The 16,466-nt window shown below is 45.7% G+C and overlaps 1 protein-coding gene across 1 annotated transcript in view; it reads left to right on the forward strand.

Annotated features, from left to right (window-relative positions):
• The window catches only part of pdgfrl (platelet-derived growth factor receptor-like), an 18,195-nt gene extending 4,432 nt beyond the window's left edge, over positions 1–13,763 (forward strand). The window contains exons 5-6 of the mRNA XM_079668529.1: positions 6,626–6,762; positions 13,420–13,763. Coding sequence (XP_079524655.1) covers positions 6,626–6,762; positions 13,420–13,608 — 326 coding nt within the window. The 3' untranslated portion in view covers positions 13,609–13,763. The remainder of the gene's footprint in view (positions 1–6,625; positions 6,763–13,419) is intronic.
• Positions 13,764–16,466: the final 2,703 nt, after the last annotated feature.

The raw sequence follows: 16,466 nt of genomic DNA on the forward strand, positions 1-16,466 counted from the left end.
CACTCCTGGCTCCCGGCTCAACCTCCACTCACCTGCTGCAATCAGCTGTGCACCTTCTCCGACTACACACCTGCTTTCCATCAAGCCATTTATAACGCATATCAACGGAGGCTCCACAACCTTTCTCCGCCAGATCGTCAAGTATCAGTCGTATCTCGCATCTCCCCTCCGGTACACAGCACCGTAGTGTGGAGTTGCATTAGGTAACCCGAGATACGGCTGATACATGCGCATTAGTTTCTGTTATGGATCAGTATCAACAGTCCTGCAGTAACGTTACTATATTATCAATGCTACTTTAGTTATAGCCTGATATATGATAGCTAACTTTACAATGTTGTGATGTGACGTTAGCTAACATTCTGTAGCTAACGCCGGTCACTCACCAAGATAGCTGCCCAGTTTTCCACTGGTTCTCCTCACACCACAGCTCAATTTCTCTCGATGGCCGTTATTTCTTCTAATCCTTGGCTGCTCCTGGTCTCTTGGACGCCTAGCAGGCTCATAATTATAAGGTTGTGGTCCATCATATGAATTCGAATATTCATGTTCAACTTCTTCTGTGTCTTCTGTGTTGAAACTAGTATTGGGATCCATGTTTATTAATACGTTACACCGGCCGCTCTCCCCCCTTGTGTCCCCCGTGTTACGTCACACGCGGGAGGTCACGTGCCGAGGCTTTTTTATGCGGAAGTGAAAATGTCTTACAAAAACGACGCCAGATGTCACTGTAGTGTATATTTCTGTATATTTCTTTGAAAATCTAGTGTATTCATCATTTTCCTACACATTTATTCACAGGTGTCTTTAACCTGGAAGTTGCTCTTTAAGGTAAGATGGCGCCTGCCCATTAAGGGCTTTGTAGGCGAGAAGAAGAATTTTAAATTCTATCCTGTGTTCTATAGGGAGCCAGTGTAAGGCAGCCAGAACAGGAGTAATGTGGTGCCTTTTCCTAACTCTGGTTAGTACACACACGAGCTGCAGCATTTTGAATCAGCTGAAGCAACTTAACTGACTTCTTGGTACACCCTGATAATAAAGAGTTACAATAATCCAGCCTTGATGTAACAATTGCATGGACTAGTTTCTCTGCATCGTTTTGAGGCAAGATATGCCTGATTTTTGCAATGTTACGTAGATGGAAGTAGGTGGTCCTTGAAATTGATTTTATGTGGACGTTAAAGGATAAATCCTGATCAAATGTAACACCAAGATTCCTTACAGTCTCACTGGAGGCCAAATTAATGCCATCCATAGTTAGTATATCTTTAGATAATTTGTTTCGTAGATTCTTTGGGCCAAGTACAATAACTTCAGTTTTGGTCGTGTTTAACATCAAAAAGTTTAAGGTCATCCACGTTTTGAAGTCCTTGAGGCAGTCTTGAATTTTATTTAGATGATTAATTTCATCAGGCTTGATTGATAAATATAGTTGAGTATCATCCACATAACAATGAAAATGTACAGAATTATTCCTTTTAATATTGCCTAACGGAAGCATATATAATGTGAACAAAATAGGTCCGAGTACTGAGCCCTGTGGCACTCCATGGCTAACTTTGGTTTGCATGGAAGATTCACCGTTGACACGTACAAACTGAGAGCGTTCAGATAGATAGGACCTAAACCAGCCTAAAGCAGTTCCCTGTATGCCAACTAAGTGCTCAAGTCTTTGCAATAAGATGTCATGGTCGATAGTATCAAATGCAGCACTGAGATCGAGCAAAACAAGAATAGAGACAAGTCCTTTGTCTGAGGCTATTAGAAGGTCATTTGTGACTTTAACCAGAGCTGTCTCTGTGCTACGATGTGTTCTAAAGCCAGACTGAACATTTTCAAATAAATCATTGTTTTTTAAGTAATCACACAACTGTTTTGCGACTGCTTTCTCAAAAATGTTGAGCGGAACGGAAGATTTGAAATAGGTCTATAGTTGGCTAAAACCTCTGGATCGAGGTTGTGCTTTTTAAGAAGCGGTTTTGTCACTGCTACTTTAAATGATTGTGGAACATAGCCTGATAATAAAGACATATTCATAATATTTAATAAAGAAGTGCTAATTAATGGAAAAACTTCCTTCAACAGCAACCCAAAACATACGCGCTCTCGCTAAGCGGTCCTACGATGCTGGTTATCAAGTGGATCGCTCAAGCCAGCCATGCCCTATCTAGTTAGGTGCGCGTTCACATGAAAGGGGTGGCATTTGGAGCATTCGACCAATCACAAACATGGAGAAGCGCACTGACAGCGCAGCGCGTCATATTTCCTGAATGAAAAGTTAACTTTAATATTAGTCAAATATGAAGAAGTTAAACTTTAAACATCCATGACTTAAACACTGTATCCAGGATAAAAGCCACATAGCTACACCTGCAAGGTGAATACAGCTGGTAAAAGAAAAAGTGTTTGAATGCGTACATCAACAGGTTTATGATATCACTGCCCCGTCTAAGACACGATCTGACTTTAATTACATTTGACTCGAGTGTTTCGTCAACTTAATGTGTTGCTTAAAATAATACTTCTGCATACAGTATGTGACACTGTGAGTGTTGCACGGCCAGATACGGCTCAAGAAGCTAACTCAGATAAGGAAATATATTATACATTATGATGTGATATGATGTGATATGAATGATAATGTGACAGATCAACATCTGCACTCAGTGTACTTATGTTGTGGCAGATATTTAAGTTAGCTTTCTTAACGCTAATGTTATAATAGTCAGATTGCTCTGAAGATGGGAGGTGATATTCTATTCATTTTCGCGTTCACACAGACAGTTGATTTTTGCCGGCCGTCTTTCCTGCAACGGCAGTTTAAACTGTATTTCCTCTATCCTGTAATATGACTTGATAGCTTTAAACTCCACACACTGAGCTCTGATTGTTCCGCAGGCAGTGCTTTCATTGAGTTGATCTCTTAGCCTGCAACCTAACCTGCTCCGGAGCAGGGGGGTATACTACGAATCTAGTTCAACCTATCCTGGATATGTTTTGAGTTATCCGGTTGACTTAATCCAAAACAAAGCCGCTCTCGCTAAACTGTCCTACAACGCTGGCTATCAACTCGTTTGCTCAAGCCAGCCGTGTCCTATGTAGTTAGGTGCGCGTTCACATGAAAGGGGTGGTATCTGGAGCATTCGACCAATCACAAACATGGAGAAGCGTACTGACAGCGCAGCGTCATACTTCCTCAATGAAAAGTCAACTATAATATTAGTCAAATATGAAGAAGTTAAACTTTAAACATCCATGACTTAAATACTTTACCCAGGATAAAAGCAACATAGCTACACCTGCAAGGTGAATACAGCTGGTAAAAGAAAAAGTGTTTGAATGCGTACATTAACAGATTTATGATCCAAGACACGAGATCTGACTTTAATTACATTTAACTCGAGTGTTTCGTCAAGTTAATGTGTTGCTTAAAATAATACCTCTGCATACAGTAGGCTATGTGACACTGAGTGTTGCACGGCCAGATATGGCTCGGCTGACTCAGATAAGGAAATATATACAGTATGATACATTATGATGTGATATGATAATGGGACACATCGACGTCTGCACTCACAGTGCCGCGGACTGTAGGCTACGTAATGTTACTTTGATCCGGTTACTTATGCTGTGGCAGATATTTAATTAAGCTTTCTTAACATAATAGTATAATAATAGTTATAATAGTCCAATTGCTCTGAAGATGGGAGGTGATATTCGATTTCATTTTCACGTTCACAGAGTCAGTGATTTTGGCCGGCCGTCTTTCCTGCAACGGCAGTTTAAACTGTATTTCCTCCGCACACTGAGCTCTGATTGGTCAGCAGGCGTGGTGTTTTCGCTGAGTTGATCTCTTATCCTGGAATCTATCCTGCTTCGGAGCACAGACTAGGTTCCAGGATAAGTCACCATGGAGATCTAGCCCGCTAAAAAGTGAACCAGCTTCGTAGTAGCCTACCGGAAATCCCAGAAGTTATCTTGCTAAACGAAAATCCTGCTTCTTATTATACCCCCCGGGTTAGCCGCACAGCATAAGTTACCATGGAGATCTAGCCCGCTAAAAAGAGAACCAGCGTCGTAGGACCGGAAAGCCGGAGTTTTCCCTGCCCGCTAAGCGAAAATCCTGCTTCGTAGTAGCCTACAGGCCTCTGGTCTCAACTCCAGTTTGTCATGGATTAAATCCACAAAGCCCCGAAATGTTTGCCGAAATGAGATTTGCACCTTCCAAAATAGGATGAATGCCGTCTCTCTTAATCATACCAGGTTTTCCCCAGAAGGCCGTCCAATTAGCGGCATGACCTGCTTTAAAACAAATGAATAATGACTCTATATAATCATATGTAAGGGATAATGTGCAGCGACGCGGTCATGCCGCTAATGTCATGCTGATCTAGATCCCTCCGCTTCGCGTCGAACTCCTGATCAGCCTGTCGGTGTTCTTTTCCCCATAATGACCAAGTTGCTGCACATTATCCCGCTTATTACATGGCCACATTATCAAAAAAGTTGTATGTTGGTCACTAATTTACTCTATGTACATAATTCACTCATGGAGCTACAGGTTGGGGGTATTGTTTCCGCACGGACATATATGTTGTTACCTTTATATATTGTGTGCCCTCCTGGCTTCGCTCTCTTGTCATCTTGGGCTGCGACCCGACAACATGTCTATTTCTGCTGTTCATTAAAGCCAGCTTTGTCCTTCATTACACCGCCTCCGACTCCCTATCTCTCGGCACTACATTGGTGACCCCAACAACATCTCGTGAAGTTTCCGGGACGGACCCGAAGACGGAAAAAAAACTCAGGTTTTTTTCTCGAAATGCCGGGGATTTTTGGAGACGTCCGTGGCTGCCACCGGCACGCGGACTGAGGCTCGGTGTGCCCCATACGGAATGGCTGAGGACGTCGCTCGCCATTCCCACATCGTCGTGGGCAGTACGGCCCTTTTTGAGCTTTTTCTGGTGCCTGAGAGGAGGTTCGACCATGTCTGGTTGGCCTCGTGTGGACCATCTCGCCTTTTCACCACCTCAACAGTTTTGGAGGTCGCTCATGCCTTCATCGGCCCGTGGGTGGCGCGCTTCGGGACCCTGTATGGCCTCTTCCTTCGCCTCGGCTGATTCGGACGTCGCCCATGCCTTCATCGGCCCGTGGGTGGCGCGCTTCGGGACCCTGCCTGGCCTCTCCTCTTACCGTGGCTCACAGTTCGCCTCGACGGCAGCTTCGGATGGCCCCCCGTCTGACCCCGTCTGGCCTCTCCCCTGTCCACGGCTCCTTCCTCCCGGGGAGGCTGCTCCTGCCCCCCGGGGACACAGCTCCTTCCTCCCGAGGACTTCGTGCCAGCCGCCGCTGTGCCCTCTCCTGCGGCCGGCCAGCGCTCTTTCCTGCTGGGGACCACCGGGTTATTCACGCCCGTCGCGGCTCAGTGACCCAGCTTTCTCCGACTGGCAGGTGAGTTCTTCATTAGCCACGACGCCTACTGCGGCCCCCTTACGACGGCCCGTTCCGGCCCACCCGCCCCCGGTGGGGATGCCCTCGTTAGGGCCCCTACCCTCTCATGCGGCCCCCTTCCGACGGCCCGTTCCATGGCCTGGCCCTCACCTTCAACCCCGCCCTCCTCGGCCCCTGTGGTGCTTCCATGGTTGAATTCTGGGGGGGCTTTTGTAGTGGTCACTAATTGACTCTATGTACATAATTCACTCATGGAACTACGGGTTGGGGGTATTGTTCCCGCACGGACATATATGTGGTTACCTTTATATATTGTCCTTCATTGCACCGCCTCCGACTCCCTATCTCTCGGCACTACAATGTATTGATTTAAATTGACATGCATCCGCTAAGAAAAATAGTCCGTTGTTACTGTTTGAACTAACGTAGCAACGGCAGGAACTGCTTCGATAGCGTTTTTGAGGAGCTTTTTGATAACAGATTTGAAAACATCGTTGCATGCTTTAAAAGTAGCACAATTCATTATGTCAAACCTTGGAAAGTATCTAGATATCCCTGCCCTATTGCAGAAGTAACTGGCAACTGAATATGTGTCGCCGTTTGATGTCTATGTCTGGACCGCTGCGTATAAAGGAGGGTTTCTGCCCCGTTACTTCTCTTCTTACTTCTATAAGAATAAAACACGGAGGAAGGAGATCTCTTTTTCTCCCCATCTTCTGACAGCTCAGCAGCTGATCTTAAAGCACGCTCCCCTCTCCTGCAGGGGGGCGTGGTCCGCTGCAGCTCACAGAATCAGCCCCCTGCAAAAACAGCGCTGGAAAGAGCAAATAGAGCGAAATGAGGCATGGCTAAAATGCAGGATCTGTTTGGTATTTTGAAAAAAAACCAACTATATTTATGTAGGTATGGCCCTACAATATATTGTTCAAATACAGCATGATATGTCCCCTTTAAATGGAAACACAGTCAGATGTATGGGAGGCGAATTACAAGGTTAATTTAGGAAATGGAAATGTAGTGAGGAGTTTTTGTCTGACAAGGCCGTCACAGAGACCAGCCCCTCCCCACAAATCACTGACCCTGGATGGAGGTTAAAGTGTTCAAATGCTAAGCTTTGCTTTACAAATGTTTATGCATTTCTACATAATTGTTTGGTTTTCTTTTTTTGTTATAGTTCCTAGCGGGGCACCATTGGTCAGCCTCGAAGTCTCCCCGGAATCTGTGACAGGCGGAGACAACGTCAACGTGACCTGCACGGTGCTGGGGGAGCCGGAGGGGGACGTGAGCTTCACCTGGTCTTATCCTGGTCAGGTAAAAAGGGTTTGAAACATTAAGTTGACATGATTCAGAAACAGGAACATTTCAACAATCATCTGTATAAATCTGTGTTTGTCAACTCACTTCAATAAATGTCCCATCACAGAAATTGACTCTGAGAATATGGTGAAAACCAAATTAATTGGAGTGTTTTGTACGGTGGCCAACAGCTGCAAGAACACTTCCATTCGGAGAAACTTGCTACAGCTTCAGAAACAATGCAGATATAAAAACACAAATGTGCGCATCTTCACCAACTTGACAACACATGCGAAATATTTGACTTTCACCAACAAATGTGCAACTCATTGTTGTAAATTCCCCTTGTTTTCTTTGGTCTGCGTTGTATCGTTTGTGTTTAAGCTGCCAATGACAACACTGCTGTGCACGACTACAGTGACATTCCAGTCTCAAGCCCTCCCAGCCTTCATGCCGAGTCAGAATCCCGAGAGAGGCATATTGACTCAATCTCTACCACCAACAGTCACATCTGCACGGTTGTTGGGAGCTGTTCCTAAGCCAACAGCACTTCTGGCTAGAAGCACGGTCATGTCGTCACCTATCGTCCAAGGGATGCAGGCAGCCGGTCACGTTGGCCAACAACTGCTGACAACTACAGGGTACCAGCCTGCTCACCAGCCATACCAGCCTGTACCTCGTCCTGTGGCAACCATGTATGGCAGCATGCAGGCGGCAACACAAATCCCATATCAGTTTATGACGACAACATCCGCAGCAAACCAATATGTTCCGGCTGCACCTGTCCAACCATCATATCAGCCACAGTACGCACCAGCGCTGTACCCGGCTCACCAGCTACCAGCTACACAACAGCCAGTGGCCCAACATCCAGTTGTTATGCCTCAGCAATCTTCCTACGTGCCACACAACTGGTCTGTAGCGCCCTCACCTTATACACAGTCTGATGTCCCCCAGCAGACAGCGTATCAGTCTCTGCCTGTTCTTCTGGCACAGTATGCGTACCAACAGCCGCAGTACCCGCCGCAGTACCGGCAGCCGCAGTACCCGCCGCAGCGCCAGCAGCCGCAGTACCAACAGCCGCAGTACCCGCCGCAGCACCAGCAGCCGCAGTACCAGCAGGGCCATCTAAAACCGGCGTACCAACTGCAGCCTGGCCCATCGGCTCAGCCAGCCTTTCAACTAGTGCCTTCCACCCCTGGTCCATTAATGCAGCAGCCTGTACTAGCCCTGCCAGTCCAGTATTCCGTTCAACCACAGCTGTCACTGTACGGGCCAAGTGCTCCCCTGCCTCCTAGACAGCCAGTCCCAGTACCTAAACTGCCTAAACTGGTGTGTAACAGCAAGAGAGAATTTACTGACCTAAAGATGGCGCTGGACCACTTACTCAGTTACCACACTGAACTGTCTGAGCATTACAAGTAACGTGTTCTCATGGAACAACTAGTTCTGGATGAGGCCCAGTTAATAGCCCACTCCTGCAGGCATTACGCCCAGCCTTACACGGCCGCCATGCAGGCCTTACAGCGGCAATATGGACAGCCACACCAGCTCGTACAAAGCGAGATCGCAACTATACTGAACTCTCCTGTCCTCAAAGCTGGAGATACCAAAGCATTCCAGAGCTTCGCGCTAAGCGTTGACCTATTAGTAGGTCTGCTGACGTCGCTGGAGGGACCCAACGGGATGGAAGTGATGTCGACTGGCCATGTCGATCGGCTCCTTAGCAAGCTCCCTAACCATTCAAGGGACGGCTTCGTGGAGCATATACAGGTTCAAGGTCGCCTTAACACAAATAGCCTAAACCCGTACAACCTCCGCGACCTCTCCAACTCGCTAAGGGGGAAGGCCGAAGCTCAACGACTGTCCGAAAGGATGGCACAGCGCCATCGGAGTGAGGGTATACATCCCCTTAAAAGAGACAATCAATTTCTTGCACCAAGGCCTCGCAACCATCAGGTCTCAGTTTACCATGGCTCTGACAAGTCTGAAGCTGAAAAACCGTCATCCTTCAGAGACGACTCAGCCAGAGGCTAAGCAGCAGAAATTCAAGAGGATGTGTCTCTTCTGTAAGAGTGATGAGCATTACCTGTCACAGTGTTCAAACATCATCCAGTGCTCTCAGGAGAAGGTTGAAAAATGGATAGTAGACGGCAAACGTTGTCGTAACTGCGGTCGCACCGACCACCGGCAAGAAGCTTGTAACTTAAAGAAAGCATGCAGTGAGTGACAGGAAATACACCTCAGAGTTCTCCATTGTGTTGCTAAGCCAAGCCCACGCGTCTACCTCATCACGCCAAAGAATCGTGCTGTGCTCTCCAACTCCAAGCAAGGAGGGAAGGTCTACCTCAAGGTGGTGCCAGTCATCATCAGCCATGGGCACAAGTCCCCTGACACCTACGCGATCCTGGACGATGGAGCTGAACGAACAATGATACTGCCAGCTGCAGTTCAACACCTGGGACTCAAAGGGGAAGCTGAGTCTCTCTTTCTGCAGACCATCCGCCAAGATGTGGCCAGCCTCACTGGTGAGTCTGTTGACTTCCATGTGGCCTCTCTGACACAGCCTCCTAAGCAGCATCTCATTACGAGTGCCTTTACAGCGGGTCAGATAGTCTTATCAGAGCAGTCCTACCCTGTGACCGCACTCCAGAAGCGTTATCGCCACCTGAAGGGGCTTCCGCTGAAGAACTTTAGTAAGGTTCAGCCGTTACTGCTAATTGGCTCGGATTGCACCCACCTGATCACAGGGCCCGACAGGGTCTTTGCTGAGACTAGGCGCCAGGACTGGGTCCTGCGTGGAAGACAGGCCATCAAGCATCATCAGAGGACTTGCACTGGATGCAGGAAGTGGAAAGGGAAGCCAGTGATACAGATTATGGCCGACTTGCCTTCTGCGGCTCCTCAAGCCTCCATTTTTCTCTACTAGGGTCGACTGTTTTGGGCCGTATACCGTCAAGGTAGGGCGGCACATTGAAAAACGGTGGGGAGAAATCTTTAAATGTCTCACCACTCGCTGTGTCCACCTAGATCTGCTTAATAGCATCGATGCAGATGCTTTCCTCTTGGCCTTGAGGCGATTCATCGCTCGGCGCGGCACCCCCTTCGAGATTCTCTCAGATCAGGGGACAAACTTCCGGGGAGCAGCTAGGGAGCTTAAGGAGGCGTTTGCTGGAATGATGCCACAACTGCAAGAGGAACTTGCCAAGAAACAGATCAAGTTTCGCTTTAACCCTCCAGCATCTCCCCACTTTGGTGGTGCGTGGGAGCGCGAGATACAATCAGTCAAGAAGGCTCTACAAGTGGTGATCGGCACTCAGTCTCTCCAGGGAGAAGTCCTCCTCACCTTGTTAGTTGAGGTGGAAGGTATCTTAAATGCCAAACCCTTAGGCTATGTGTCATCAGACCTCGCAGATCCAGATCCTGTGATGCCAAGCATGTTGCTGATGGGGCGGCGGGATGCCTCCCTTCAACAAGTATCATACGCTACAGACACCCTCAGCAGCAAGAGGCGGTGGCGTCATTGTCAAATGATGGTTGACCACTTCTGGGTGCAGTTCATCAGAAGCTACTTGCCATCCCTTCAAGTCTGCCAGAAGTGGCGGCAGCACACTGATGGTCTTCTTCAAGGTACTGTCGTGATGATAGTTGATCCTCAACTTCCACGTGCCCACTGGCCAGTGGGGAAGGTCGTCAAGCTGAAAGCCAGTGCTGATGGATGCATCCGGTCGGCTGAGGTTCAAGTCGGGGACAAGACGTGCCTGCGACCCGTGGCACGCCTTGTGCAGCTACCCGCTCTATCGGACGACGATGCTGATCCAGGGACTTCCGCTGCACCTTAGGGAATTTATTCTGTTTTACATAAAAGCTATGCTATTCTGGGGGCGGCTGCTTCCCCTTGTTTTCTTTGGTCTGCATTGTATCGTTTGTGTTTTTTTGGTCAGGCACATTTGGGGACAGCTAAGTAGCGCAGCTACGGGTCCTCGAGCTGTTTACCCATGTGCATTTGATGACAGGACATTATTGCGGTCGCATCGTCACCTACATAATTACCGTCAAAGAGAGAATGCGTTCATGAAGAATGTGAGCATATATGCAGATCTTTAGTGTTGGTAATGTTATGAGATTGTATGCATAGTGTCCTGCTGAGTCAGTGTGTTAATTAGTCTATTGATGTCCCGTTTTTATCTGTTATGCTGTTCAGAAATGGAGCTAATGCTACCGCTATATAGTTAGCTAAGTTAAGCTATTCAGTGATAGTGTGTGGATGAGATGCTAACTTAGCCTTGATTAGCCATGTGTGTGTTTGCAACGTGTCTAATGTGTTTTAGCCTCAATTAGAATTGCTGTTGCCTATTATTAATAACCAGAGTCTGGTTAGTTATTGTAATGTGAACCTTATTTCTATTTCTGTGTATTTTGCAGAAACCATTCAATCATTCTACATTCATTCATCAATCTCCATTCAACCATTCATTCATCATTCAATACTGCTACAGCTGTTGTAAGAAGCATTCAAGCTGAAATAAAGTCCAAAGACTGTATTTCCTGTCTGCGCGTCTACTCTCTAACCGGAGTGCTGTTTTTGGATGAAGCGGCTCTGGCACAAACATCACACAACATAAGATTCCCCAATAGTCACTGTTGGCACAGTTACGGCCCGTCTACACTATAGGCATCGAAAAATGCTTTCAACGCTTCGCCCATTCACTTGAATGGGGTGACGTAGAATATTTTTTAATCACGTCGAACTGTGGGGAGCATGGCATGGTTTTGCAAGCATCACGAGCATCTATCGGCATCAAAAGTTGAACAATGTTCAACTTTTGAGGCTCGATGCTTGGCATCAGCCAATCAAATCCTGTTTATGCAAGTCCCGCCAGTACAAGTGCTTGCCAATCAAACCGCGTGTATGCTGATACCGCAGGTCTTGACTATTTTCCATATGTCATAAAATGGAGGATAAATTAATCATTGCCGTGGCAAGTGTCCCAGTCCTGTATGACTGTACTCTGTTCACCTACCGGGACCTAAACCGGAGGAACCAGGCATGGCGGGAGGTGGCAGAGACAGTTGGTGAAACTGGTAGGTTTTCAACTGTTTGGGGAGTTTATATCCAGTTTACTTTGTTGAAGAAGCGGGCTTTTCTTTGCTTTGCAGGCCGGGGGCGGGCGGGAGATTCCTTATTGGTGTTTGGTCGCGAGAAATCGCCAAGCCTCAGACGCACAGCTTCAAAACATTTGTATGCCTGTAGTGTAGACGGGCCGTTAGCCTGTCTCCAGGGATGCAAATTAGTCGCTTTTCGGCGCCTCCCGCTTTTTTAACGCTGCTTTGGGTGACTTGTGTAATTCGTGGAGAACCGAAGAGTTTTCGTTTTGGGGGGGGGGTCCGTCCGTCCTTCCGTTAGTCCGTCCGACTGACGGACACCTTCTCACTTCAAAAAAGAAGAAGAAATCTAGATCGCAAAATAATTAAACAAGCGAGTGCCTGTTTTTCCTGACCAAGGACAGGTTCAATGAACACAACACGAGCGTAACGTGTCTTCACGTGGTTATGTCTCGTCTGAAAGGAGTGTAGACTAGAGACTAGAGTGCTTACGGAGAGCACCGGAACGCCGCTCCAGCTCTTCAAATATTGCAGTACCCATAAGGAGCCGTAAGCATGCCGCAGTGTTTGCGTGGCTGTGTCTTTAGTTGTAAGCACAGTGGCGATCTGTTGTTATTAGCATCTGGTTAGCTAGCTATGCTAATGAATTTAAAGAGCTTTTCTACAACCAGGTGGAAGAGAGCTCTCTCCTGAGAGGCTCAAAAAACCTCAGCTCAGTGATGTTAAGGCCCACCTTGATATGATCATTATAATTATTAATGAGACATAGAGACTAAATGAAAAACAGGTATAAAATACTATTTGACAGTAACAAAACAGTTGTTAAAAATAACAAGAATAGAGTTTAAAAGGGAAGTGATTTGTAAAATATCCCAAAAGAAAAATCTGCTTACAGTTCTGTTTCAAATGGGTGTTGAAAGATGTACCCATAGATCTCCTCATGTTGCTCTCAAAGTGCACCAGATTGATGCTTTTAACTACAATATTTAAAAAAAAAAGTTCTTCCCGGGGGAGCATGCCCCCGGACCCTCCTGGAGGGGGTTAGGTCCCCCCCACTTAAATCATGCTCACATGCATGCATGCGCAAGTCATGGTAAGATATCTGGATTAAGAGGTTGCTTTTTCTTTGCACAGCATGAAAGAAAGGCCAAATGAATGGGCTGTGATTTGAGTTTTTTTAAGCAGAGGTTGAGTTCAATCATTTGTACGGACCTCGGAGGATGTTGTAAAAATTGAAAGGAAAAAGGTTCCCCACCCCTGCTGTAAATAATAATAAAAATTATTAATATAAATATATTTTCCTGCTTCGAATAGTTCTCTCTTTTTTCACCATACCTGTGTTTGCATCACTGTGTCTCATAAATGTCAGTGCTGTCAGTATACCTAGCTAGCTAGCGTCCAGCAGATCTGCAATAATATCAGAAGATATCATGTGATCTCATTGTTAGAATAAGCCAATAAATCTTACATTTTTGGTAACTTTCTTTTCCTTACCATTGTGGATCAAAACATTTTCTGTCACCAATAAACAACACAATGGTAGTAAATCTTGGTTTCATTGTGTAGGACCACCGTCCAGTTCACATCCACACGTCCTTGAGGCTGATCCACAGAGGGATGAGCCACACCACCAGGGTCTCCCAGAGCGTCCTGACTGTCGAGGACCTGGAGACCATCGACTTTGGGAACTACATCTGTAGAGCCAAGAACCAGCACGGAGAGACCAGTGTGATGACCAACATCCTCTCCAAGTAGCCCTGGAGGCTGCGCAGAGTCATGTTGGATGTGAGTGTGTTGCGAGGTATAACTGGAACACACCCACCAGTGAGACCCCCTCAGATGTCATGTATATACATAAGGAAGTCTACATTGCAGATCGTTATTACATAATAAAGATTTGCTACATCTTATTTGGAACGAGTTATTTTTTGTTGCATTATTTTTCCCAACCAAAAAGAAGTTTTTTTTCTGTAGAGTTATAACACTTCATCAGGTTTAACACCGCGAGGAGAGGATCATTATTCAGCAGGACAGAGCCCACACACATGAACCTAAAACAAAGAAGCGCTGACCTTTTATCCTCCACAGACCACTAGACCTTAAAACTGAACATCCCTTGAAACATTAAGAAAGACTAAAACTGTTTTACAACATGTTTCTGGAGTACAAGTTTATTATAGGTGCTCTAGAAAAGATTCTGACTCTGAATTTTGTATCAAAAAGGGACAAAATAAATAGTGCTATTTATCAATTCAGATTGTTTTTAGGTGAAAAGTGTTGGAGATATCGGTCGTATGATGTCTTCCTTCCAATATAATGGAACAAGATGGTGGACTGCTTGTGGCTCGCTAAACGGTAAAAAAAATATCTGAAACCTACGAGAGAAATATTTATTTTTACAAAATATGGCCCCTTGTTACTGAAGATAATTTACAGTCCTTTTCAAGAGCCGTTTCTTACATGAACTATCTTCTTTCTACTGAACTACATCCAGTAACAAAATCACAAAAAAGGTTACATCTATTCATTTACGAGAGGCTTAATGCTCACATCTTAACAGGTGTAGTTTGGAAGAGAGAAAATAGTTCTACAGGGTTGTATGAAAAATATGAACTTTGATTATGGGGTGAATTGTCCCTTTAAATAATAAAATAAACCATTATAGTTGAGTCAGAGTCTTTCAGCTTCTCTCACATGGACTACACCCTGCTGCTGGCACTTTTGAATTGGACACCTAATCAAACATCACTGACGAATCATACTTCGCATTTATTCTACATTCAAATGAAATACTGGCAGACCGAGCCGCAGCCATTAAAGTCGCTCTGGCTCTGCAGCATGTTGTGAAGAAGGAGAATCTGGTTTAGAGCTGAGCTGTGTGCCAGGCTGACACCCTAATGCTCTCCGTATGTGGAATGTGTTTTGCAGGCCCAGAACTCATTTTGTTTCCAACGCAACACTTGCTGCAGTTTCCACTCTGCTGAATAGTTATGATTTTGGATTATACTTAAGGTAATGATATGAACATTTGCGTAAGGATATTTGGCCCAAACACAACAGGCTGGACTGATACCTGCTGAGTTTAAGTTTAAGTTCCAGGAAAAATGAATTCCTTTAATAAATATCTTAAAAGTTACCATTAAAAGGAGTTGTATCTGCCATGAGTAGGTCAAAATACACACAGGCATATTTATTAGGTACACCTGTGCAACTGCTGTCTAACGCAATTATCTAATCAGCCAATCACATGGCAGCAACTCAATGCGTTTAGGCATGTAGACATGGTAAAGACGACCTGGTGACGTTCAAACAGAGCTCGTAACCACTCGTTATAACCAAGATATGCAGAAGACCATCTCTGAACACACAACACGTGGAACCCTGAAGCCGATGGGCTACAGCAGCAGAAGACCAGGCCAGGTGCCACTCCTGCCAGCTCAGAACAGGAAACTGAGGCTACAATTCACACGGCCTCACCAAATTGGACAATAGAAGATTAGAAATATGTTGCCTGGTCTGATGAGTCTCAATTTCTGCTGCGACATTCCGAGGGTAGGGTCACAATTTTACGTAAACAACATGAGAGCATGGATCCATCCTGGCTTGTATCAACGGTTCAGGCTGGCGGGGTGGTGTAATGGTGTTGGGGACATTTTCTTGGCATACTACCAATTAAACATTGTTTAAGGCCACAGCCTACCTGAGTATTGTTGCTGACCATGTCCATTCCTTTATGACCAGTGTCAGTGGCGACTCGTCATTAGGGGCAGGCACAGCCCCACCTAGTGTCGGCAGAAAGTAATGCAAATAATAATTCCCCAAATATGCAAAAGAAATACATGTTAAAATATATTTTAAGATCATGTTTGGTCATCTGATTCGTCTGTACATTGCTGTTTTAGTCTGCGTTCTTCTAATTTGTGTCTACAGTGTGCCTATTGAGCCGTGTTGAGCGATGTGGGGCAAGCCCCTCTCTCTGCTGTTAAAATGAATGGGTGCAGTAAAAAGTATTTTTGTATTCAATGTGTGCAGCAAAAAAATAATCACCATAGGGGCAAAGTGCTGGCATACCTACCAAACGTCGTCTCATAATTCAGAGAGCTGATTGGCTGTAAGTATGTGTGCCGCGAAAAGTTTAGATGTGAAGAGGAGACGAGAGAGAGCAGCGTATACTGTAGCGATTAAAATCAGTAAAACGGAAACAAAATGAATGAAGTTGACCATCTACTTCAGCTATTTTTGTTGACCTGTTTTGCCTATAGGCTATTGCTCTGCTGGATCGATTGATATTGTGACCTCGGTGACGAGTGTCTGTTTTCCTTATATGCCTATTATTATTTTCCGTAAATCCAATATAGCACCTTTGGGATGTAGTGGAGAGGTGATTCACATCATGGATGTGCAGCCAACAAATCTGCAGCGACTGCATGCTGCTAGCATGTCAATATGGACCACAATCTCTGAGGAATGTCTCCAGCATCTTGTTGAGTCTATGCCACGAAGAATTAAGGGAGTTCTGAAGGCAAAAGGGTCTGACCTTGTACGAGCAAGGTGTATATAATAAAGTGGCTGGTGAGTGAATGTAGATCAAGGTTTTAAAACCTGACAATGCT

Source organism: Notothenia rossii, assembly GCF_949606895.1.
Source record: "Notothenia rossii genome assembly, chromosome: 3".
Classification (NCBI taxonomy): domain Eukaryota; kingdom Metazoa; phylum Chordata; class Actinopteri; order Perciformes; family Nototheniidae; genus Notothenia; species Notothenia rossii.